The following is a 26,389-nucleotide window of genomic DNA, read 5'->3' as shown; positions in this document are numbered from 1 at the left end:
GCTGTTAATCTCAAAATTTATCATTTTATTTAGGATACTTCAATTTAATGGTTGCCAGAGTTGGGGCTGTTCAGCCTGGAGAAGAGGAGGCTCCGGGGAGACCTGATAGCGGTCTTCCAGTACCTCAAGGGGGCCTACAGGAAAGATGGGGAAAGGCTGTTTAGTAGGGCCTGTTGCGATAGGACGAGAGGTAATGGTTTTAAAATAGAGGGGGCTAGATTTAGATTAGAAATTAGGAAAAATTTTTTTACGATGCGAGTTATGGAACACTGGAACAGGTTGCCCAGAAAGGTGGTGGAGGCCCCATCTCTGGAAACGTTCAAGGCCAGGCTGGATGAGGCTCTGAGCAACCAGATCTAGTTGGGGATGTCCCTGCTTCTTGCAGGGGGGTTGGACTAGATGACCTTTGAAGGTCCCTTCCAACCCTAACCATTCTATGATTCTATGATTCCATGATTGTGAAAATAATTATACTTCTCTTTATTGGTTGTCTTAGCCTGGATATCCAGATAGTAAATATGTATTGAAACTTCTCTATAAAGGTGATACTATTCACAGAGGCCTCTGAAAACACTTCCTGCTCCTAAGACTGAAATAAACATGGAAGCCAACAGATCCATCTTGCAAGTCCAAGCTGGCGTGGAAATCTCCAGTTCCTATTCATATGCCAACTTTAAGTAACTGAGAAACACTGGTGTAACTATAAACAGACCCAGAATCCCTTGGCTTTCAGTGTCCTTTCATTGATCACCCCCAGTAGCAGTTACAAGGACTCAGTGTTTGAAAGCATTTTTATATAATTAAAAAACATATGGATGAGACTCAGATCTCAGTGGTGCCATCATAAATTGTAACTGATTATACTCAAGTTACAACAGATAAAACTGATTTAAGTGGGATTAGCTCATATGCTATTATAGTACTACATTTTCAAACAGTATTTTTTTTTAAATAATGAAGTAATATAAAAACTCTCCTGACTGATTACATCAGAAAAGGTCAAATTTAAACTTATATCCAAATTCTGCCTTGAAGAAATGTAAAGTTAGGTGTGAATATTGTTCTGAGCTATTCCACTTGTACTGGGTGAAATAAAAAAATATGATGGCAGCCTTCAAATTTTGATCAAAACATTTCTAACCTCACCATAGATGCAGCTTCATCTTTTTTTATGGTGTGTTAAAGTCTCACTAACTCTTCTCCCATAATTTTATTTTGCTACTGTTAGGGAGGTTAAACAGCAAGAGGAAGAACCTGAGGTAGATGTGTGGGAGCTCCTGAAGAATGCGAACCCCAGTGAATATGAGAAGATTGCTTTTCAGTATGGTATCACTGACCTGAGAGGCATGTTAAAGCGTCTGAAGCGCATGCGCAGGGAAGTGAAGAAGAGTGCAGGTATGAATAAGGCAGAATATTCTTATGTTCAGTAGTTAAACACGAGTGTCCACCTTAAAAACCCAAAGCTGCTTCATTTCCATGTAATGGAACTTGCACACTACAGTGCAAGTCTTATTACTGCAAAGCGGTAATCAGAAGGCGGCTTTGGTCCACTGTGGTTACTGTAAACACCCTGTCCCATTCTGTGCTTCCCAAAAAGCACCCCTCCCTCTTGCCCAAACAGTATTTCCAACTGGAACAAAGTTACCCAGTTGTGTGGAAAGGTGTTACCTGATCAAACAGTATGGAATTTAGACCTTGTGTTATTACTAGTATCTTCTGCCCTAAAATAGCCACTCCAAACAGATTGTTTGCTCTTCATGATTTCATTTTGTACGTAATCTAACATTCCTCTGAAATCCCAGCTGTACTAAAAACCCTCCACTTTGCACTGGGTGAGGAAATTCAGGCCTGTCTTTCCCCATCTACCCTACTGAATGGTATGAGTGGTCTAATACATACATAAATACAGTTATGTGTTTATATGTATGTGTGTGTGTGTGTATATATATATGCATACATAAAATATGTGTGCACGTTGCATAATAGATATACACACACACACACAAATAAACACAACACATTATCCATTATGTTACTATGGCATTTGCTTGTTCCTGGAGAGCATTTCAGAACTGGATGCAATATATACAACTGCTGTTCCACCAGTTTCCTGGAGGAGTCTCTTTTGTGTAGGCGAAATCCTCCACAAACCCAGCTGTAAACCAGATGCCTGATATACCCTCTCTCCTTATCCATTACCTCACATCACACCATGTGTTACGCTACTACACATTAATTTTTATTTAGAGTTTTCATTTGCTGATATATCTGATTCTGGCCATAGTTGAGGGAGGTAGAAATTGAGTCGATGGGCTTTGGCGGAGCCACTGGGGCAGTTTCTGTATTCAGTGGAGCTCTCCAAGGGCTCAAAGCCCAGGGAAACTCCTCATTTTCCCCTAGGATTCTGGAGCAGGGCTGGAAGCCAGGTCAGGAATTGCATGGCTGGCAGGAAGAGCTGCTCCCTACCCAGGTGCATCATGTGGAAGCACCTGAATGTTTTACTGGGAAAGGGGCATCTCAGCACCTGAGACCAGTCTGTTTGGTCCTCTTCCCCAGTTCCCAGTTAAGTATGATGGAGCTGCCAGCCGTATCAGGATTTTTCAGTGGACAGGGTTTTCCCTACAGGAGGGGCTCTAGGTGTTGGGGAAAATGTCTATAGCAGTGACAGGATGAGAGTAAGGTGTTCTTCCCTTCACACCACCTTTATTATAAATTGGAAACTTACACTGCAAAAAGATACATTAAAAAAAAACTTTTCAGTTTTAATAACTCTACTCCTATTGTGTTGAAATATTCAGTCTTCTGCAATCAGACATATGCATGATATGAACCTTAGCATAAATGGATTACTTAGCTGTGAGCAATTTGTCTGAGGTACCATTTCCTTAATTATTTTCAAGCCACAGATATCTGCTCCCCTGTGTCTATTGTGGCTGGAAATATCTAAATGTTGATGTTAAACTGTTTTGAAACATTTAAGTTGCATCTAGCCTTACCTTGCCCAGAACAACTAGGCCTACATTTGCACATCGCAAAGAACCTTTTTGAAAAGCCCCATTAGGATTCACAGACTGATAACTTTTGCCCAGTTTCAAATATTTTTGCAAATTTTTTGCAGCTGTAACACTTATCACAAGTGGAACTGCAATGCAGAACTGCAATACAGAAAGAATCAGGAAAGCTAATTTGGCTTTTAGACAAACCAATGTGTTTATTCGGATAGTGGGAAGCTCAATAGGAATTTTAGCTTAACATTCCGTTAACTTGAGTAGTGGTGCTAATAGAAAAGTGCTTTGCTACAGAGTCATTGTAAATTATTTCATGGCACCAGTTGTATACCAGTTTATTCTGACATAGCACATCTCAGACAGGTGTCAAAGTTACATCTACACAATCCCATTCTGAATACAGTTACACTGCAAAGTCATGAAGAGATATTAGCTTGAACTTGGTCAAGATAATCAGATCCGCACAGCTTTGCTCTTATTCTAATGTTTCCAAAAATAAACTGATTGATGTGGACTAGTCTAAGAATACAGAACGATGCAAAACATTGTGCGCATATATTCTGACAGGTTTGATGAGATTTATGCAATGCCATTTCAGCATTCATATTCTTACTTTTTGCTGTTCTTCTTGTATAATAACACCTGGCTTCCACAACAGCTTTTGCCAAAGGTCTTGATCCTGCATATCAGGTGGACAAAGGAGGTAAAGTAAGGTTCATGGTGGAGCTAGCAGATCCAACAGTGGAACTCAAGTGGTATAAAAATGGCCAAGAAATACGACCAAGTGCAAAGTAAGTGGTTTTACTGTATGTAAGCAATAAAATGGGTACACATGTACTTCTTTGACAAGTGTGTTGCATAGATGTATCTCTTTGCTCAGATTGCACCAGTTTTATATTTGAATTTCATTATATGTGAAAAGTATGCAAATGATGCTATATCGCTCATGACCCAGAAAAGTCCAGTGTATGCTAAATGTTAATGCAGATTGGCTCCTTTGACTCAAGAGAAAAGAATTAGAGATCCTCAACAAAACATGGACCCATTTCCTACTTGCTAGATTTTTAAAAATTGGGAAGCACTGTGAGTAAATAAATGATTTATCCTCAGTCCTATACCTGAAGGAGGTCAGAATTTTTCTACAGTAATTGGATGATATGAGGAGAAATGTTTAACATCACTTACTTACCCACCTGGCTCATAAACCACCCGAGGACAGTGAACGAGGTTTGTCTCACCTTCCACTACCCAGTTAACACTCACACTGAAGTCAATAACCTGTATTAGCTCAAAGTGACTTCAGTCATATGCAACAGGTCTAGCCCACCTAAGCTTCTTCACCATCTGTATCACCTGCATATTGGTTTACTGTCTAGGTTTATCAAGAAGAAATGGCTTTTCAGCTGCAGACACTTGACTACAGGTAGAGCAATGGCTAGAAGTCGAGCCAAGTCCCTAGTGTGGGCACAACAAGCCAGTGCAGAAAATCCCATTCCACAGTCAGACACAGCTAGGAATGACCAAGTGTAGTCATTGTTGTACAGTAATGTACAACAATGTAATGTTCCTCAAATGTTTCTCAGCAGCACAAAATCCTAGGAACCTTCTCCTCTGGCCCTGTGAAAAAAATAGTAATTGGCAAAAGCCCTCTTACAGAGAAGGGGCAATTTCCTTCTTTCTGTTCCTGTAAAAGTCAATGAAGGATTTTGATTAATATTTACAGTTGACAAAAAATGCATAATAAAGAGGGTACCTTTTCTTTAGCCCTTTTATCTGCTGTGAGCAGTTCAGAACTGTTTTGCAGGCAGCTGTATGGATATCTCTCCAGCAGCAGGACCTGGATTGAATGCTCCAGTGCATTTCTTCCAGGCTGCTGAAGCAGCTGTCAGATGCTAATGAGCTTTGGTCATTACAAACCTGGAGCAGACCTAACTGGTGACATAAAGGTGAAAGGCTCCATATCCCATTACCAAAACCCCATATCCCATTACTGATCTCTTGTGCCATCTGGCCTACCAATAGTATTAACTTCTCAACCTCAGCTATTATTATACTTCACAAAAATGCTGAGTGTTGGAATGAGGATGGTGTACTGTTACTGGTTATTTTCATCTTTACTCATCTAGAATTTCAGACTCCATTTTATTTGCCATCCTTCAAAGCCTGCTCCATTCTTTGTTTTTATTTTTTCATATCACACGAGCCTGAGATTTTGGAACAAGGCAGAAGATGCTCATTGTCACCCTGCATCATAGCTCTTCTTGTTAAAATGTCTATGACAGTTCTGTTGAATCTCAGAAATTGCTTCCCAGCACAACTTTTCCACTTCTATGTAAAAAAAACAGGATTTTCACCTCTGATAACCCGTAAAGTATTTTCTACATAAAACAAAAGAGGTCCAGCAGTTTTCTAATGTATCTTTGCTGTATTCATGTTCAAACAGATACATTTTTGAGCACAAAGGTAACCAGCGAATTTTATTCATCAATAATTGTACGATGACAGACGATGCTCGCTATTACGTAACAGCTGGTGATGAGAAATGCTCCACAGAACTGTTTGTGAGAGGTAACTTTGTCAGCTTGCTCCTGTTTCATCTGCTGTAAATTGATGTGGCTTCTTTGACTGCAACAGAAATTAACAGGGAGGATCTGGTTCGGTATATTTTTGTATTTATAGTGGCAGCCCTTAGGATCACTCTGTATTTCTGTGATCCCTGACCAATTTTTTTCCTCATCTTGTATTTAGCAGTTTAGTGAAAACCTTGAAATGGGGATATCGTTGATTTCTTACTATGGATTGGGATCTAGTGGGGCTGTGGTCCCCTTCCTAGATATAAAGACATTTTGGAGACTCATTTATCAGTGTTAGGCTTTCCCTAACACCACACTTAGGTACCTAATGACCCTGATACTCTTAGTCCAACTGATCTGTTTCAACTACTCTCAGATCAGGCTTTCTAGCACTAGTTTTCATTCCATCTGCACAGATTTAAGGGAAGATTCTATCAAAAGTCATGAATGGGTGGCCATTTCTTCACCCTTTTTGCTCCTACCGTGTTGATAGTCTTACTGATAATATTCGTGGCACCACTCACACACAACAAAACAAACAGAAAAACAAAACTTACAGTGAGAGAAAAAAATAATAAAATATTTCAGAAATCTATTTAAAATAATGGAGCTCATTGCCCCTATAAATATCGTAGGATAACTGTTGTACAATCTCTTGCTGGTAAATAAACTTGAGTTTTGACAACAGGATGGATTAAACCAATAAGAGCACTGCATTATGCCATGAGGTCATCTTATTGTGCATAACAGGCTACAGGACCTAATGGAAACACAGATTTATAAGAGGGATCTGTGGGAGGCAAGAGGGGAATGTCAGCTTCTCATGCTGATCTGCCTGGATAAACCATCAATAAAAAGGGATGCAAGGCAGGTATTAATCTGAACAAATGTTATTTTTTTATTTAGCACTTTTCCTACTGGCATCTTAATGAGCAACTGCTTTTCTGATTTAAGGCAGAAAACATTGCACTGAGCTTGATATTTAAAAGATGTGTAGATGTGACACTTAGGGATGTGGTTTAGTGGTGGACTTGGCAGCGTTGGACTTGGCTTATGGTTGGACTTGATAATCTTCAAGGTCTTTTCCAACCTAAATGTTTGTAATATTGTTTTCTATAGGGTGATTTTGAAAACCTCTTTCAGTTAGTTTTCTATCTCATATCGTAAATCTGTAATTTTCTCTTTCCAAAGATCCTCCAATTTTGGTGACCAAAGGCCTGGAGGATACCAGTACCTATGTTGGTGAACGAGTAGAACTGAGCTGTGAAGTGTCTGAGGATGATGCAAATGTGAAATGGTAAGCCACATTTTGAACAGATACTGTTTTCCTTGAGAATAAAACCCAGAATATTTTAATTGTAGGCAAAAATTGGTCAACTTTTTCTAGACCAGTAAACCTGAAAATTGTTAAGAAAATCTCAAGAAAACATTATTCAAAAATGCAGCAACAGCAAAAATATCCTTACACATTCATGGATGAGTTTGTTTAACCTTTTCTTGTGCTTTAAATCTTATAAAGTCTTCTCTGGAAGTTTCAGTCTCTGGGAGTCTCATACGCACAGGACTTCTATTGGAAAAATAATCATGCTTTGTTTTCCAATAGGTTTAAGAATGGTGTAGAACTTACCAATGAACCTAAATCTCGGTATCGAATCAAGGTTGAGGGTAAAAAACACACTTTGATCATAGAGGAAGCTGCAAAAAATGACAATGCAACTTACTCAGTAATGACAACTGGAGGGCAATCAGAAGCTAAGCTTTCAGTTGATTGTAAGTATCATCTCGCTCTTGAATTTGTATGTCACAGTTTACTAGCTTACAGAAATAAACAATTTGCTTGCCTTTGCCTGGGAGTTTTAAAAGCAGACTTAAATTCCATACAATTTCTTTGCTGCAAATCTCCAGAGCAGTGACTTTCCTTTAGACACTGTTTGCAGTAACAAGCAATGAAAACTTTCTGTCACTTCATTACGATAGAAAATAAAGCTATCCATCCAAAGATATAATAGGTCAACAAAGTGAAATTTCCAAGTATCCTCTTTTCTTCAATCCTTTCAGGTTTTCATTGGAAGGCCAAATCAAGGCTTTTTAGCCAAAATCAGAAAAAAAACAATGTTGGAAAAAAACAAGCAGTTCCGTAACTAGGCGTACTGTTAACAGGCATCAGGGTCACTTGACCAGAACTCATAAGGTGAAACATATGACTATATAGATCTCTCAGTATTGTTTAGGAATATCTCTTTAAAACACCTGTGGTTTTTAGTCAAATGTATGTGCCCATCCCCTAAAGTTACCATACATTATGCATAATTCCTACTGCTTTTGATTGTTTTGTACAAATCAGCATCCTAAGCATAACCAATTCATGATGTTCTATTGTCAAGTTGGAAATTATCCTCCATGGCTCTTGAGCTCCGTCATCTTTCCTTTCATGCAACTTCTTCTGAGGCTTTTCCAACTGGTTTTCTATAAAACACTATCTTTCCCATCACTCTTTGTTCTCTACATCAGATTATAGTCAGGGATATTTACTGCATACAGATGGTACTGTGTGTTCAGCCTGGGCTCTGGTCTACAGCATCTAATCTTCCAGAAAGTGGAAGGTAACTGGGGCACCAATTCTCAGACCCAAGCTTTACAAAAGCTAGTAATATCTATGGGTATTCATAAGGTGAGTTAAGGCAGTTCAGCAAACATGAGAACAAACAGTGTATGAAGTTAGGCTTACTGGCCAGCCTGACAAATCAGGTTTAGAACTACAGTCTTCATTGTGATGAAATCCGTTGGTATTATCTTGGATCAGCTGAGAGAGCTATGAGGGCGGTTAAGTCACTATTAGATCACTAGAAGGTAATCCCTTTTACTGCATAGGTCCGGGGACATAGGTCTTTAACTTCTTGAAAGTTTCTTACTGGACTCTGGAGGATAGAAACACCCTACCTCCAGCACCTAAACACCAGAGAGAGGACAGCATTCAAATTATGCTCTTGGGCTTAGTTATTCTACTGGCAATATCTATGGAGCTTTCCCAGTCAGGGCATGGGTATTTTGGATCACCCTTTCTAAGGCAACAGACTACAGGAAAATAGGTTCATTTATGTAGTTTACCTGTACATATTACTGGTATTTTGACTCAAGACCATTATTATTGGAGGCATTTTTCTGATTTGAAGACTATTGTGATGGCTCCAAGACAGAATCATGAGCTATTGGTTGATATTAGCATTAATATCTCTGCTTCTGTTTTCCTAAGTGCGACCACTGAAGATATCACTTGCACTAGAAGATCAGACTGTGAGGCTTGGCCAGGAAATCCACCTGAAGTGTGAGATATCTGAGAATGTGTCAGGGAAATGGTACAAAAATGGGCAAGTGGTTGAGGCTAGTGACCGTGTAAAGCTTTATCACAAAGGAAGGTAAGCCTGTCGTGTATTGACTTGACTTTTGATGGAATGACACTGTAACGATGTGCCAACATGTGGGTTACTTCACTGAAAATTATCTGGTAATCAAGCCTAACCTGTGTCCCTCAAACATATTTATTTTTATCATCATAAAAGCCATGTCTCCTTGCCCCCTTTCATCTTGTGTCTTTTGGCTGTGGAGGACACTAATAAAGCCCTAGATCCGTCTAAGTTGAAGCTATTCATTTTTCTTAACATTGCTGCTGTTGCTAGTATGGGATATTAAGTAGTAAAGTAAAATAATTTCTAGACATCATTAAAAATATACAGCTTTTAAACATCTGTTTTTCTTGTAGTTTCTTGTAATTTCTGTTTGTGTCAACTCAGACCATATATCTCTGCCTACATGACATCAGGTCCCTTTGCATTTATAATCTGTCATTTTTCATAGACATTTGTCAGTTAAAAAAAAAACCAAAAAACAAAAACATGTCCTACCTTTAACTACATTCCCTTCACTTCAGCTTAGCATACCATTCAGGCAGCTGGGAACAGCACTTGTGAAGATGCTCCTAAACAGGCTATGAAATGTTTGTATTGATTGCATAACACTTGCTTAAGTCACAGTAAGGGACAAGTGCCAGATGTGTAATGACAGTGAAGGAGCTCCCCACGGTCCATGTAGGCCCATAGGGTGAGTTGAGGGAAAAGGGAGCAGGAAGGGCACAGGGGTCAGTCCTACCTTGAACAAAGCTTAGCCACAGCGGGTCACAGGACAGCAAAAATATTGTCATACTGGGAGACGTAGTTAGATAGTAAGAGCAGCATACGCTTTGCTCACCCATTTATTCTGGCAAACAAAAAGTAGATTGGATCCTGTCATAAAGATGGTCTAACAAAAGTCAGAATATTCCCACAGTCAGATCACCTAAAGATTTCTTCTTGAACAACCAAATTACAATCTCATGGCAGCAGCACAGAATCTCTGTGTCGAAGAGATTACACTCCTGTATTTTTCTACTTCTGTGTTCAAACAAGAAATAGTAGAATTGGTTACATTATTTGGTGGTTGCCTCAATAATATTCTGCACAAATCACACAGTATTTAATCAGCTAAAATACCACTAAGCAGCCAGCAAAGGATTGTTAGTCAGTAATTTTACACACTTCCACAGATCTCCTAAACTTTTCACACATTTTTTTTCCTTTTACCTTCCAGCAGTCTTCAAAAAGAATTTATATCAATTTCTTTTTCAATTTTTCACAGAATCCACAGATTTGTTATAGCAAGTGCTGCTGTTGATGATGAGGGTGAATACATGTTTGTACCAGATGCCTATAATATTAATATTCCATGCAAAGTACATGTTGTGGGTAAGTATATGGCACAATGACTTATATATAACATCTCTTCCTCTGACCTTTGGAAATTAAAAGCAGGGTGAAATATCCTTGATTACAATCAGATTGTTTCCTCTGAGCAGGCATCTACCAGAGAAAACAGACATGCTGGTTTGGCGAAATGCAAGTGAGCTAGTCAGAGAGCACTTTGCCTGTGCTCAGGATCTGCTGATAGTTTACAAGCCCGGGGGAGCTCCTGGGGAAGGCTTCTCGATGTTCAACTCTTAAACCTAAACCATTATTTTTTGTTTGTGTAAAACACATGTTGCTATCCTCTTTTCAGATATACAGTGTTGTCTTCTTTGAGGAATTGGCCTGCTGACATTACAAAACGTGATTTAGTTCAGTAAAAGATTAGTAGAATAGGTACATATTTACATATCCCCTAAGTATGTTAAATGATATCTACAGAGCAAAACGTTTCTGGCCAGATTTATTTACTCAGCAAAACAGAAGGCTTCTTAATGATCCCAGTCTTTCAAATAAAAATAAAACAAGGCCTTAACTCTTCCCACAACAATACCACTGGCTCTTAACAGCAACCAGCGACTTGGAAGTCATAAGGAGAGCAATATAAATTACCAAAGTTTTAGAAAATATATTCTATAATTGAAGCTGAAGGAAGTGGGATATCTGTTTTCTAAGTATTGTCAAGTTTTAGGCAGAATGAAGAAGAAAGCGGTTCTAGAGGGGTGTGCCCACCAATATAACTTCCAATACATTTAAAGAAATTGTAAGAGGATATTAACCAGTTGTTCTCCATACACATGGGTAACAATAAAAGTGACCATTTCATTCACAGAAAAAGGATTTACTTAAGAAAAGTCTTTAAACTGTTAAGAACAGTGATGTCTGAATCATGGTAGAAGATGTTGTAGAAAGCCTCCAATGGAAATTCTCAAGAGCCACTTAGACTAAATCTCTTCCCGAAGTTACCTGAATATACATAATTCTGCCATAGGAAGATAGATTTTTTTTTAATGGTCCTACTATTTCAAAATTTCTATGGTGCCATGATTTATTTTCCATCAGACAAATATTTTCTTAAAAATATTTTTTTTTTCACAAATTTTCTTCTGAACAAAAAATCAGTTGACTAAAAATACCAGGAAAATAAAAGACATAGAATAAGTTTCTCTATGATGCAGACCTGTGCCAGGTCACTGAACTCTTAGAGTGGCAGCCAAATGGCAAATTTGGACAATATCTTCTTTTTCAGATCCTCCTAAACTCCACCTGGATGGTCTTGGGGAAGGTAACACTGTGACAGTAGTGGCAGGAAGCAAACTACGACTTGAGATCCCCATCACTGGCGAGCCAACTCCAAAAGTCATGTGGAGTAAAGGGGACAAGGTACATTGCCATTATACATGTTTCTTTAGCTTAAAAGGGGGCCTTTTCCTTCAAAAAATAGACTTTAGCCTTGTGAAGACATTGATTTTATGGCAGAAAATAAGGAGGAGATGCATTTTATCTAAAAAACTCTCCTCACTCAAAAATGAAGAGTAAAATGGATAAATATTATGTAGTATTTTTTGGATCTTTTTAAGGAAAGGCTGAAATTACAAAGGAATAAAATATGTTTTTGCTAAAAATAAATTGTAAATGAGAGAGACATATGAGATGCAGAAGAAAACTAGTGAAAACCTACCACATGGCTACTTCTTCTGTACATACTGCCTAGAATGGCTGCCAGGTTTTGACAGGAAGCCATGGTATGGTCTGGTTTTGGAAAATGAATAATGAATTCTGATGGAGTGTCAAGTCTTGAATGAAACAATAGGCTGGGCAATCGGTGTCTTGTATGTGTTGCCTTAAAGTAAAACTTTGCACAGAACAATCCCTGTCTGTGTAATACCAAAAAGCTACTTTTCACATTTAAATTTTCATTGTGGTATGTGGAAGCTGGAACACATTATTACTGGATTCATCAGACTTATCTGGTCACATCTCTGACTACTATTTTTCATATATTAATTCCAGTATCACCACTGTGGACTTGTTCAAATAGGGAATCATTCTAGGAGAGCCCTTCCTCCAAAATATGTGCCAGCATTTGAAATCTGTAAGGATAAACTACTGACGATTACAACCACTCTGACTTTTAAACTAAATGAATTACATTTCAATCTGACTTTTAGGATAATCCATTACTCTCTTTCCATCAAATTAATGACAGGTAGTGTTGACAAAAGCATATTCTTGCTCAAAAGACTACTGCCTCTTCCTTTGAGAGGCTGAACTGATGACTAAACAGTTACTGTTATTTATTTGTCCCTCAGTTATTTTGTCATTTTTGTAATCATTAGGTCACCGAAATTCTGAGCTTTAGTATATTTTTTCTTATGGTTGCTTCAGTATTTTTGCTAAAGTGTACTATACTGCATTTGGATTTTGATTTTTGACCATTTTGATTCTCAAATCCAGAAAATATGACTTTTCCCTCTGCTTACTTTGATTCCTAGTGGATCACAGACAGTGGAAGAATACGGGCAGAAACATATCCAGATAGCAGCTGTCTGGTCATTGATTCAGCTGAGAGGGATGATTCAGGTCCTTTCAGAATAATGTTAAAGAATGAGGCTGGAGAGGACACAGCTGTAATCAACATTAAAGTGGTTGGTAAGTCACGTGGAACAGTGCACATGAGTCATGTCTTTCATCACAGCCCTTTTCAGTAAACGCTCCTTGAAGAACCCTACTTTTCTGCACCCCACCAAGAGACAAATTCTTCCTCTGGTCTTTTCTGTAGAGGCTGTCTTCCCTAGCTACTGAACTGTTATAGACTCTCAGAAAACGTCCGTTTCCCTGTTTGTCCCCATGTTCTGATGTGGAATTGAGGTGCAAGGCTACTAAGGCTTAGTGTTATTGAAGGTCACAGGAGCTTAACACGGGATTTAAGTAGGAGTTAATTATCACCCTGCTGCCAGCTCACATGCAGGGGCCAGAGTTGTGCAGTTACCTCAGGCTGTCCTTAGCACTCTCCATTCTCCGTGTGGCTGTGGGCTCTGTCTTACCACATGCCCTCAAGTGCCCCTCACGTGTCTTGACTGTGCTGAAGAGCTTGGCATTTATCCCTTCCTAACTGCCTGCCAGGATCCACAAAGACATTCTTTCTCTTTCTCTCCTCATTAGGAAATCCTGTGGCACTCAAAAACTATTCAGATTTGTTTCTTATTTGACATTTTTTATTTCAACTTATGCAAAAAAAAAAGAAAAAAAATATATTTTTAAAAATAATATTTGCTTTGTTTACAACAGATGTTCCTGATCCTCCTCAGTCACCAAATGTGACTGAGGTGGGTGAAGACTGGTGTGTTATGACCTGGGAACCTCCAGCAAATGATGGTGGATCACCTATCTTAGGTACATACTTTTCTTTCTTGTCTGGTGATGCTCTAATACAGACAAAAGAAACAAACTACAAAAAATGGACACCATAGGATCAGAGTATAGCTCAGGCCCTGAAGAGATGCACTTCTATTATCCAGTCTGAAGAATGTTCTATCCAGTCTTTAACTTTATTGGATACCTGTTTTTCTAATGCTTTGAGATTTGTCATGTTGTATGTTGCCACATTATCTATCCCCTGACTTGAAAGACAATCTCTTATAATACCAAATTTTGAAAAGTTAGCCTGTTTGAATGTTAGCAGGAATTTCAGAAACAATTTACTGAGTAAACTGGAATATCACCTAAAACACTGAACCAAGAGGAAAATCAGAGGGGCCCGGAGGTCAGCAGAATCAGGCCCTTTTCACTCGAAACTAAATACAGCGGTGCTGTAAGTGAAGTCCGAAAAAAAAGTTCGCATGTGTCTGTGAAAGCCAAACCGGTGACCATCAGATAGCTTGCAATGGGAAAAATTTAACAACAACGCCTAAGCCACTCTGAGGTTAGAAAGGCATATGGAGGTGTATCCAGAAAAAATGCCACCGGGCACTCAAAAAATATATCCCTCACTATTGAGCTTTATGCTGCCACTTGCTATAATAAAATTTTGTTTGGTCAATAGGATATTTCATTGAAAGGAAAAAGAAACAAAGCTCCAGATGGATGAGATTGAATTTTGAACTGTGTAAAGAAACAACTTTTGAGCCAAAGAAGATGATTGAAGGTGTTGCTTATGAGGTCCGTGTATTCGCTGTTAATGCAATAGGCATTTCCAAACCAAGTATGCCTTCGAAGTCCTTTGTTCCTTTAGGTAAGTACTCAAGAGCATAGAGATATGGATGCATTTAAAAAATTATAATGAATACATTATTACAGTCATCTCATTATATAACTGTAGTTCTTGCCGCAGTTCTGTTGCTCAGGATCTGTCTTTATTAGGTGCTGCATAAACTATATGGCTATCCCTGAAGGATTTATAGTCTTTTATAAATGAGAAACAAGGATGTATAGACAGAAAAATGGTGCACTACAATAAAAAAGTGACATCCTATAGGTGAGCCTGGTATGGCCAATATTGTTAATCTGTTTTAAGGACCAGAACTAACAGTTACGCATTTCTGTGTATCATGGGTGCCTCCTGAGTCAAATTATTGCCAGTCAAAATGGCAATTTAGAGAATTGATCAAGATGATGGATTATAGTCTTGGTTGTTCTGTGTGTCTTTCTGCTGCTATAAGTTCAGTCAGACAGTAAATTTTGACCAAAAATGGTCAGGAAAAGTGACCAGAATCTAAAGATCACTACTTGCAGACAGCACTGTATGAAAATGAGACTTTCGTTCACATTTCACTTTTTATGCTTTGCTGTTACATAGTAACTGGCCATTTAAAAATGTACAAGTATTCACAAATAATCCACACCTTTCCATTAAAAAAAAATTAACAAGTATACAATCTATCATAAAGGTCGAAATCAAAGGAAAAAAATTATGTTAATTTGTCCAATATTACAATAAGTCATATAAGGAGACACATTTGAATAGTTCCTAATTTCACTCTATACCTCATGGATGCCCATTAGCTGAGGAAGGGGCTTTTTTTCCCAGCAAGGGATCACATATTTTCAATACCCTTTTACAGACAATCCAGATTAGGCTAGGTCATATTTCATGCTATTCTACATGTCATCTTATTGCCTTATCTTAACGTAACAGCTAGAGGGCCTTGTCATTCACCTAGTGACAGACTAATTTGGTGGCCTTTTCGTAAAGAGAAACAAATTTTCAAACTATTGTGACAAGCACAAGTCCCTGTAAAAGAAAGGTGTCTTGTTCTGTAGGCCAGTGAAGGTTGCTCAGCAGCACCCCCACAATGCAGAGGAGGAGGAAGAAGGTGGCTGATATTGCTACAGCATGCTCTCCTCTTGCCAGAAAATACCTGCTGTCATAGAATACACTACTCATAGCTTCTCTGTTCTGCCTCCCACTGCTCTTTGTCTTTCTCACTCTTCAGCAGGAGGAATTTAACTCTGGGTTAGGCTATGAGCAAATATGGGATGAGGTACCTGCTTCTCGTAGTTTGGTCCTAATTGGAAAAGACGTGCCAGGGATGATTTGAAACACCTGGTAGGCAGGATTTAGCCTCTCACCCATGATGCTGAATTAGAGGAATACACACCATAAATGTAAACCTTTAATTGTAACACTGTTTTCTGCCTTCTTCACACTGCCTGCTTCAGCTGTTACCAGTCCACCAACTCTCCTGGCAGTGGATGGAGTGACTGATACCTCAGTTACAATGAAATGGAGGCCACCAGACCACATTGGAGCAGCAGGGTTAGACGGCTATGTTGTAGAGTACTGCTTCGAAGGAAGTAAGTGACAACGACTGTGGTATGTTACTCATAGTGAAAGCAGGTGAAACTTTCTCCATTTTTTCTTTACAGGCATCAGGCGCTCTCACTTCAAGGCAGAGACTAATCAGTCAGAAAATCTCGAGCAGCAGGGGTTTTTGCAGGCTTCCTTTGGTTTGTATTCCAGATCCCACCCACTGATTGCAGTTCAACCCATCTTACATTTGATCTGAAATCCAAATCAAAAGCCATATCATCTGTTGTAGCGTACCCAGTACTGTGTTAATTGCTATCCTCTTTTTTGAGCTAAATGAAGAGTCGATGCAGTAAAGAGTGGACAGAAGAATGAATAGGAAATAATGAATGGCTATAACTGCAGGTCGGCTGGATTTTAGGGACAGGAGGTCCTCAGTGTGGTAATCCCTATCTTTACATACTGGCTACTTCAAGTGCCAGTTCCCAATACTGAGGACTAACAGCCTCTCCAATAGCTGTCTGTAGAAGTTATCTAGGCATGCAAAGTTAATATCTGGATCCTGAATTTCTTCAACATTTCAGTGTAGTTAGAATCATAGAATAGTGTGGGTTGGAAGGGACCTTTAAAGGTCATCTAGTCCAACCCCCCTGCAAGGAGCAGGGACATCTCCAACCAGATCAGGTTGCTCAGAGCCTCATCCAGCCTAGCCTTGAATGTTCCCAGGGATGGGTAATCCACCACCTCTCTGGGCAACCTGTTCCAGTGTTTCACCAAGATAGATACAGGATCTTTAACTATGTCTGTCTAAGACATAAATCTATACAGAATTGAACGAGAAAGGTAAAGGTGCAAGAGACTGAATAAGCTTAAGAGAGTAAAATAACAAGGAATAGGGAAATACAATTTATATTTTACAACTAAGAGTCTTTGGTGATCAAGCAGTAGAAACTTAGTCTTTTCCAGCAGTTTTTTTTTTTTTCTGAATTGGCATCAAATTGTCTATTTTCAAAAAGTAAAATCCACTGACACCTAGGTAAGTATCAAATAGACTGGAGTTGTATGTGCAATACTCAGCCTCTGGGGGCAAATACCAATCAGTGGGACTTCAGCAATGTTGTGTGTTTGGATGAATGGGACACAGTTATCTTCAGGTCCACTAGCTGCTGCTCTCCACTGCGCTGTAAATCAAGCAATGAGTCAGATACCTTTTTTTCATAAAGGAATTTATTTCAATGAAAGCTTTTCATGAATGCAGTCCACAGCCTGGAGACAAGGGGTACAGGTCAGAACTTATCACTCACGCTGTCACGTGTTTCAGATTCAGACAATCCAGGAAAACAGTAGCTCACAAAAGTGGTCAGATACCACAGGAGCAGAGTGCTCTCAGCTCTCACTCAGCCGAGTGGGAGAGGGAGTGAAGAAGAACCACTGGCTTTTCTCAGGAGCACTCAGCGTCTTGTAGTATTGAGCTGAATATCTGTAAGGAGCAGGAACAGACTGCAAGAAGCTCAGAGGTCTGGAGAAGATTACCTGAAGGCAGACACAGCTGGAATGGTAGGAAGGGTTTTCCTTGTATATTGGGAGGGAGCTGCGGGAACAGCTCAGGACAAGTAAGCATGCAATCTTACATCAAGATGCAGCATTCCCACAATGTTTCCGTGGCACGGACAAGATGTATGTGAATATAAAGGGGACTGTCAATGTGAGGATTTCCGTGTGTCCCGAATATTAAGCTCTAGCTCTATTTAGCATTGGCGGGGAGAAGCTACAAGTGCTTGTAACATGCTACTGTCATAAAACACTTGACATTACAGCATGATATCCAAATTAGGTGACAAGAGAGGCTAATACAAACTATGATTTTCAGAGGACTCTTCCAAATCTATCTTTTAAGGACTATTAGACAGAAGATCATTGTATATCTGTTGAATGGAACAAATTATTTACTTTTTTTTTTCAGATAGGCTTAAAACATATGAAGATACAACAAAATGGCAATCAAATCTGTCATTTTATTGTTACCCACCTCAGTTAAAATACAATGGGTACAATGTATTTTACACAGCTGAGTGTTTATGTATATCTATATATGCCTCCTATATATGCATATACATCTATATATACACAATTGACATAATTTATGTATATATGTTATGATGATGGTTAGGAAAAAGCAAGCTTAGTAGAAATACCAATTTTAAAAAGATGTGTTATCAGAATACACCTCCTTTTCTCTGTTCAGTTCTTTTTTTTCTTTCTTACAATATTGCAGTGCATCCTCTTCTCAGTTCTTTCAGTGCCTGTTCTGCCTTAAACTAATTTCTTCTATAATGTTTAATAACTCTTTTTCATTTCAAGGTACTTTTTATGACTGTCTATATTCATTCTGCTGTTCTTTTCTTTCAGTTATCTGTTTGTAAACTCATTTGTCTTCTCCCTCTCCATTCTTTCATTGTTGTTACTGAAGTAGTTAAAAAGAGGGCTTTTTTGAGTCTTCCTTATCATAGCAATCATTAGGAGAAACCACAACCTGAAAATAGGAGGACTATATATATAAAAATATAATTTAGAAGAATCATGTACCATGAACATTGGTTTGGCTTTGCAAAAATTGGCATTTCCTTTTAGTCTGAACCTCATAGTCTGAATCTCCCTTTAGTCTGAACCTCAACATGGTGGACGCTTGGACTTCTTAACTAAGGTAGCACCTTTGACAGCTCTCTATGTGTACTACTGAACTGGAGTCTCATAATGAGTATCTGGATCCAGCACTGCATAGGTGTGAATAATACGAATACAGAACTCCCCAGGGCTAGTTTACAACATCCAGCTGGCACCTCTGGCTGTGGTGATGTGGAGTAGACCAAACCTTGTTGACACTGCAGAAGACAATTCCTAGTAATGTATGCTGCCAACCGGTTCTTGTGTGACATTTCAAGGGTGGTCTGATGAGCTTGGCCCTAGTTTTCCCTAGGATGCTATGTTTATCTGCCTTTAAAGGCCCATTGTAGCCACAGAGGATCTGTTTTCATAACTAGTAAATAAGCAATTTGGAGAGTTTCTGTTGGCTGTGGCCTTTGCCAGTGTACCCATCCAAGACCACATACAGATACTAGAACAGTATTTTTATTATCCTGAAAATAGCAAAGTCCAGGATACCAGAAAATCCAAGGCAGTGATAGCTTTGTCCAGGAAATAGAGCCTTAGTGATTACATCATATCTGTCATCATCCATGGTTTTGACCTTCTTTTATTTTCTTTCTGTTTTGCCTTTACCTAAATGTGTTCTCTTCCACTGTTTCTCCAAGTTTTTTTTTCCAAAACTTCTCTTTTTCTGCCTCTCTTACTTAGAATTACTCTCTTAATTTCTTCCTTCTTCTATGATATGTTTCCTTCTCCTACTACACTTTCTTCCATCATCATTTTGTTTCATTTCTCTCTTCCAAGTGTTCCTATTGTCTCTTTCTTTTCATCTTTCTGGGGCTGTGATCAGGCCCAGATCAACCTTATCTCCTCCTCTTCCTTTATCCTTTAGCTTTCCTGTGAGCATCATGTATAACTGTTCTTTGATCTAGATGGCCTCTTCCTATCTCTTTCCCTAAATACGGGTCCTCTAAATCTTTAAAGCCCAGCATCTTTGCATACTTACTAACAGGAATTGCTAACCACTGACAAAATGCTCCATCTGTGTGAAAGTGGGTGTCTCTGATTAATTTTAAAGATGGATTCTCACAAGGTATATCGACAGATCAGTCTGAGGAATTGGTGGAGCCACCTTTTAACCTGGAAGGTACAGTATTTACCAAAGGATATAAACCTTCTTTAATGAAAGAAAAACTCTCTTCATAAAAGTAAAGATAAATTTCTGAGAGTGAATTTTAGGGGGAACAGCCTACAGAATTTGCTGTAGTGCATGTATAAGGGGAGGGGGAGGTGTTCGGGAAACAGTCATTGATTGCATCCTCTTCTGCTAGAAGCTGAAAGAAGCAGCTTGAAGGAGAACTTAATTCCTAAAAGTAAGACACGCCATCATGAAAATGTACCACAGTATTGCGCGCTAAGTCTGCAGGGCTCTCTAGTTTATAATAGTTGTCTTCTCTTCTGTGCCAATATTATAATGCTATCTTTATGTGATGTGGAAGGTATTGGTACGGACTTGCTACTGCATAAATATGACTCCAAATGCTAAGGTACCAGCAGTGTTAAAGCAATCTATGTTTGGAGGACTGGGTGGAAAAGAAAGTATAATTTGTAGTTGATGCTCTTCTGAAAGACTGTACTGTTATGATCACTTTGTGGATTACGTGCGACTGCCTAGGGGCAGGATAATAAATCCGAGAATGCTGTAATTGTGTGAATAATTTTGACACAGCCTTCCTTTTTTAAAGGCAGGAAGAGAGATGGCATTTCATTGCAATTTGTAAATATTCTGTGTTTCTCTCATCCTTGTGCTCTCAGTGGTACTTTCAAGGGTAGTCAATGCTGTTCTAATTGTGATATTATTGAAATTAATTGTAAAATCCATTTCTCTCAGGGGAAGCTGTTAAAGCAATGATGAGTGTTTTTGGAAATACAGTCTATGTCCCTTTTGTTTTCTATCAACTGAATTTAAAAACTAATCAGTTTTCTCTCTGGTACAATTAAATGACAGACATATTCTAAAAACACTTATTTCTCTAAATGTAAATATAAAAGCAGGAGAAAACCTTTAAGGTTTGAAATATTATTCCTACATATGACAGTAAATCAATATAATGTTATAGCATTATTAGAAAAACAAAATGGAGGTATTAATTAGAATATAATAAATCTATTACTGTTCTGTGATTTCTCTCATTCATGCAGTGGATGTATTTATAATTCTCTGTTCTTTCGATTCGTCCTCACCTCCTCTTTTCCCTAACCTAGCTGATGAATGGATCGTGGCTAACCCGGAGCTGACAGACAAAACGAAGTTTACTATCAATGGACTGCCGACTGGCTCGAAAATCCTTGTGAGAGTAAAAGCTGTGAATGCTGCTGGTGAAAGTGAGCCCAGGTACCACCCACAGCCTATTTTAGTCAAGGAAGTGATAGGTAAGAGCCTCCTGCCTACACTCACTCACAAATACACTTTGCTTTCATACTTAGTTCTGTTTTTTTAAGGCTAATACTTACTTGTTGGAAATCGAAGATATGGTCTTACAAAGCCATTGTGCAGTGGCTAGAAATCATGAAGCCATCTTTAAAAAAAATAATAATTCTTTCTATTTGTTTCATTTCTGAGCCTTTATTGGTCAGGCTTTCACAGCTTTTTTTTTTTTTCTGCAGAAATTGAACTTGATACCACTTTTATAAGTGTTGTTAAGCTTCTTGCCTATTCCTACCACCATAGCATTGGGTATTACAAAAAAAACAACAACGGTGTACTGCATGTAGCATTATGGGATCAAGAAATTTAAGATACCTCACTCATTAGCCACTTCTGGGAATTGTAGAGGACACAGTCTCCTACTTATACTGATGCCCACCAGTGCTGCCTCAGTTAGAAGATAAATGTCAAACACAAACTTTTGGCTTTTTTTCAGAACCTCCAAAGATTCGTCTACCAAGACACTTAAAACAAACCTATACTCGAAGAGTTGGAGAAACTGTGAATCTCGTTATTCCTTTCCAGGTAAGAACTAAAATCCCTGGCAGGAAAATACTCTATTTTTCTTATACTCCTGCTTTTAAACTTTTTTCTATGTAACTTTGGTAGGTCAGTGAATTAACTTAATCATAGGTGGAAGCACACTGAAACACACAGGCACTTGAAAGCTTTTGCTTTGACATGTCAAAGAAATTATGTTAAGCCAACTAATGAATTGGGTAACTAGCTTAGACTGATTTGAAATCTGGCATCCAAAGGACTCTTATAAATCCTCACAGTAGACATTACATGTGAGATAATCACTAACACAATGCAAAATGGTTACACTGGCAGTAATTAGATATGGTAGCAAGGGTGGGACTGTAGCATTTAATAATTTTCTTGTCTTGAGAGAGGAAAAGGGAGAGGAAGAGCAGGCAGAGTTTCACTGTCTCCTATAGAAACTGCAACTTTTAAATCTTTGAGATCACAGCTGTAATATGTCTGTTTCCATAAATATAGTGCATTTTCCCATGGCATCATGTTAACCTTCAATCCCATGCCTTTTACAACAGTCACTGCCTCTCTATCTGCAGGGTCCTTGTTCTTCTGAATACAAGAATCACAGCGGAATTCATTTCTATTTCATTTCTGCACACCTGAAGATACTGGGTGGGCATAATCTGGCTTCTACAAGGCTGTTAAAAGCCTAATAAAAGCTTGATCAGCAATACACTAGAGCGCACACTGCTCTTGAGAAGCTAAAGAAATATTCTATTGTTATTCTCTAAGACAAAGCATTCAAAAAGGTGTGAGATTACTATTTTTGAACAGCACTTGTAAATTGTTTGCCTCTGAAAGGCAAATCCTATGGTAAAGCAGGTGGAATTTATTCTGATTTAAGTACCTAAATTGGGTAATACTGTGCCAAAAATGTACACATCTCACCACAAAAGATGTCAATCCAGCCTACCTGATAACTATTTTTACTGCATTTGCAATGAAAGAAGAGAGTTTGGGATCCCTTGGTGTTTAGTCCACTACTTTCCTCTTTCACTGGCAGTGTAGAGAATGTAGGCACTTCCAGAAGGTGGAACATTTTGTTCTGCATTTTCTGGTTTTTTTTACCCTTTTTCTTTCAGAAAACTGGAAAATAATTGTCAAAATTAGCCAGAAAGTTAAATATTCAATTTAGACACAATTTGTAAATATTTTCAGTCTCATAAAAAAAAAGAAAGAAAGAAAGAAAGCTGCATTTTAGGTGAATTAATATGATTACATTTCAAAAGCTGTATGATTTATAAAATAATTCTCAGTTTCTTTCAGGATGGTTTTTACTTCACATTTGGGGAAAATGGGAAATAAACCTGTTTTTTCTCCCCCTCTTTTCTCTCCCAAAATCATATACAAATTGTTTCCTGGTTTCTTACAGGGGAGACCAAGGGCAAAAGTATCATGGCAGAAAAATGGTTCTCCAATCGACAAGAATCAAATCAACATCCGCAACACTGAAAATGACACTATCATCTTCATCCGAAAGGCAGAAAGGAACCATTCTGGAGAATATAACATGAAAGTGCAAGTAGAGAACTTGGAGGACAAAGCTACTATAGATATTCAGATTGTTGGTATGTTTTGAGAAATAGAAATAAACACATGCCAAAGAAGCAGGCTTCAGCCATTCCAAGGCTGTAGGAAAAGAGAGGAATCCCAATGAGCATATTTCTCAACAGTGCTAACTCTCCACATCAAATTACTTGGCTATAGATTTGTGATCTCTAAGTAAACCTCCCTACACAATGGCAGATGCTTGTTGAAATATGTCAGTCTCTTTTTTTCAGTGTTATGCTATTCGTGTTCTTGTCTATCCAGCGTGCAAACTTTTTCCTATTGAGTGCTATCCATAGCCAGAAATGGTAGTAAATTCATAGTAACTTTGTCACAAGTGTAACGTGGAAGAAATCCTAAATGTGGAAAGTGCTCGAAAGTAGGAAAGACAGACAAGAAAACACATTCACTTTTCATTTTTAACCATCTATTTCTCTACATAATAGGCAAAACTGGTAGCATAGCCTTTATAATGATTGTCCAACTTTGTCTTTTAGGAACACATCTTCAACTGCTTTTAACTTTTCCAAAATCCCAAGTCCTTATGCAATTAAAGAGCATATGCACATTAGAAACCATATTCACAAAGTAGTCAAGTTTTTCATAATTCTGACAAGTCTTAACTTTGGAAAGTTTTATTTTGCAACCTCAGCTTTCTTTTGACATTGGTTTTGGCATATGAGTGTCGTAAGAAAGAAAGAGAGACCTCAAACTAAGTGGAAGACGTGTAGGAGAGAGAGAGAGAAAACAAACAGTGGAAAATGTCAGCTGCCATATTTTTTGTTACAGATCGCCCAGGCCCACCAGAGGTTGTAATTATTGAGGACGTCTGGGGAGAGAATGTAAATTTATCATGGAAGCCACCAAAAGATGATGGCAATGCTGCCATTACTGGGTACACTATTCAAAAAGCTGATAAGAAGAGTATGGTAAGAAATAAGGAGATGTTTAAAAGGCTGATGTACTCATGAAATTCTCTTTTAAAAATAAAAAGCCTTACATGCTTAAACTGATGTAGGTGGACAAAGCACTGATTAGTCAGTGTTCAGAAAATATGCAAGGCATCTCTAAAAATTCTAAATATCTCCTGTTCACTGTATCTAAAGCCTAGAAATGGAAATGTTTTCAGATGGTGGCAAAGAGGAGGAATAAAAAGGAAAGGACAGGTGGATTTGAGGGAAGAAATTCTGCTCTTTTTCCTTTGTTTCTGAGAAAATAAAGCCCCAAGATATTAATTCTGAAGTCGGTAGGTTGCTACTAGAATCAAATGTTGTTTTCAAATCTGTAATGTCACACAGTGTAACTCATTGCCACTCCTTACTACCCATAGCAAAATGCTACATATGTAATTCATAAACTGCTTTGAGATTTACAGATGAAAAGTGCAATATAGAGATGTTTATTATTTTCATTAAGGTAACACAAACTTTACACTTCCTTAAAAGACAGTAGTTGAATTCTTACCATTAACATTCACTGCAAATTTAAACTGGAAATCTAGGGCAATATTTTGGGAGTTGTCTTACCCAAGGGAATCCTTTTGCCACCCCACTCCACTCTACTATGTTGATTTGCCTCGTGGTCTGATGAATTCATTCTTCCTGTGCCACTCTTTCCCTTCCCATCCTTCATTTTTTCTTTCTCTTCAGATTGTAAGAACAAATGGTTTCTGTACAGTGACCAGAACAATGATGTTTGTTGTTTCTAAATTACTGTGTTAACGAGAAAGCAACAACAGCAGTGTCTAAAGTCCAGTGTGTCATGGATCATTCAGGTCATAGTTTCTCCATATCCTCTGTGGTGGTGAATTTTGCAATTCTAGCACAGCTGGCCTTCTACAGAAAGCTGTTTTCCCAAAAGGCACTTTGGCTCTTAAAGATGATCGGATATCAATGCAAACTGTGGCACAGGGAACTCAGCACAATGTCACTTTTAGAAATGCAAGAAAACTATGTAGGGCAGAGAGGAAAAACATCGCTGAGATCATATTGTGTGGTCACATTGCACTTCATATTAATTGCATTTTTAGCATTAACTTCTTTCATCTCATTTTGTTACTTAAGTATTGTGTACTAGGATAGAAATCACATGTCCTGCTACTACTGCAAGACTAAAGCACTAAAACCCACGTCCCCACCTGAGCCCTTACATATCAGAGGACCACCTGCCTGAAATTACGTATCTCATGAACACTCAACGCGTGGAACAGGGACTAGATTAGTACATTGGTCTCTTGTGAGTACATGTTCCTGCAGACTAGTACATGCTACTGCTTTTCCCTCCAGTCTGCAGTTTTCTGATCTGCAGCAGTGTGGACTAGGAACGAAGGAGCCTGCCTTGCCTCGCCCAATACAACCTTTGTAATACTACATTTCCTAAATCAAACTCTCCAAGCTAACAGAGTTTAACAATTCAGTAAAGTTCACTTTCCATTTGGCCTTCACTGCTCAGTAGTGAGGTCTGTGGTATTCTCATTATCACTCATTTCAGACAGAATAACTAATTATTGCCAGCTTCACTATTTTAGTATCTATTAACGTTCCCTTAAAAGAAAAAAAATCTTACTCCCATGAGCTTGATGATTCTTCTTAACAAACAGTTAATGGCTGAGAGGTGCAGGGCACTGTGAAGCAGCTTACTCTCTGTGTTTGCATCTTTCAGGAATGGTTCACAGTGATGGAGCACTACCACCGCACCAGTGCCACCATTAACGAGCTCGTCATTGGAAACGAGTACTACTTCCGGGTCTTCGCAGAAAACATGTGCGGCCTCAGTGAAGATGCAACAATGACCAAAGAGAGCGCGTTGATTGCAAAAGATGGTTAGATAATTATCAATTCCTTGTCAAAAGGGAAGGGGTGTGTTCGGAGGCTGGAAGGTGACTAAAGGTAAAGGCTGTATCTCTAAAGCATTCGGATGCATTCCTGACCCCAAGATCAGGTAAAAGCAATAGCTAGGACATTTCATATTATGACTTCTTGGTTTGTCCACCTAGTTCATAGTTGCTTTCTTTAATCAAGAGTGGGACATTTTTCCCATGTTCTGGCATCTTCTATGAACAC

The 26,389-nt window shown here is 38.6% G+C and overlaps 1 protein-coding gene across 3 annotated transcripts in view; it reads left to right on the top strand.

The window, feature by feature from the left end:
- MYBPC1 (myosin binding protein C1) overlaps positions 1-26,389 on the top strand; it is an 82,958-nt gene that overhangs the window by 44,490 nt on the left and 12,079 nt on the right. For all 3 annotated transcript variants that reach the window (XM_086754512.1, XM_086754504.1, XM_086754494.1), the window contains 17 exons: positions 1,229-1,395; positions 3,667-3,799; positions 5,452-5,576; positions 6,773-6,878; positions 7,185-7,351; positions 8,835-8,997; positions 10,253-10,359; positions 11,606-11,739; positions 12,852-13,008; positions 13,648-13,752; positions 14,402-14,590; positions 16,018-16,152; positions 21,017-21,184; positions 21,676-21,764; positions 23,152-23,347; positions 24,117-24,256; positions 25,989-26,148. In XM_086754512.1, the coding sequence (XP_086610638.1) occupies positions 1,229-1,395; positions 3,667-3,799; positions 5,452-5,576; positions 6,773-6,878; positions 7,185-7,351; positions 8,835-8,997; positions 10,253-10,359; positions 11,606-11,739; positions 12,852-13,008; positions 13,648-13,752; positions 14,402-14,590; positions 16,018-16,152; positions 21,017-21,184; positions 21,676-21,764; positions 23,152-23,347; positions 24,117-24,256; positions 25,989-26,148 (2,441 nt within the window). The remainder of the gene's footprint in view (positions 1-1,228; positions 1,396-3,666; positions 3,800-5,451; positions 5,577-6,772; positions 6,879-7,184; positions 7,352-8,834; positions 8,998-10,252; positions 10,360-11,605; positions 11,740-12,851; positions 13,009-13,647; positions 13,753-14,401; positions 14,591-16,017; positions 16,153-21,016; positions 21,185-21,675; positions 21,765-23,151; positions 23,348-24,116; positions 24,257-25,988; positions 26,149-26,389) is intronic.

Source organism: Chlamydotis macqueenii, chromosome 1 (assembly GCF_036417535.1).
Source record: "Chlamydotis macqueenii isolate bChlMac1 chromosome 1, bChlMac1.mat, whole genome shotgun sequence".
NCBI lineage: Eukaryota > Metazoa > Chordata > Aves > Otidiformes > Otididae > Chlamydotis > Chlamydotis macqueenii.
The sequence above is the reverse complement of the archived record's forward strand: the minus strand, read 5'-3'. Positions and strand labels throughout refer to the sequence as shown.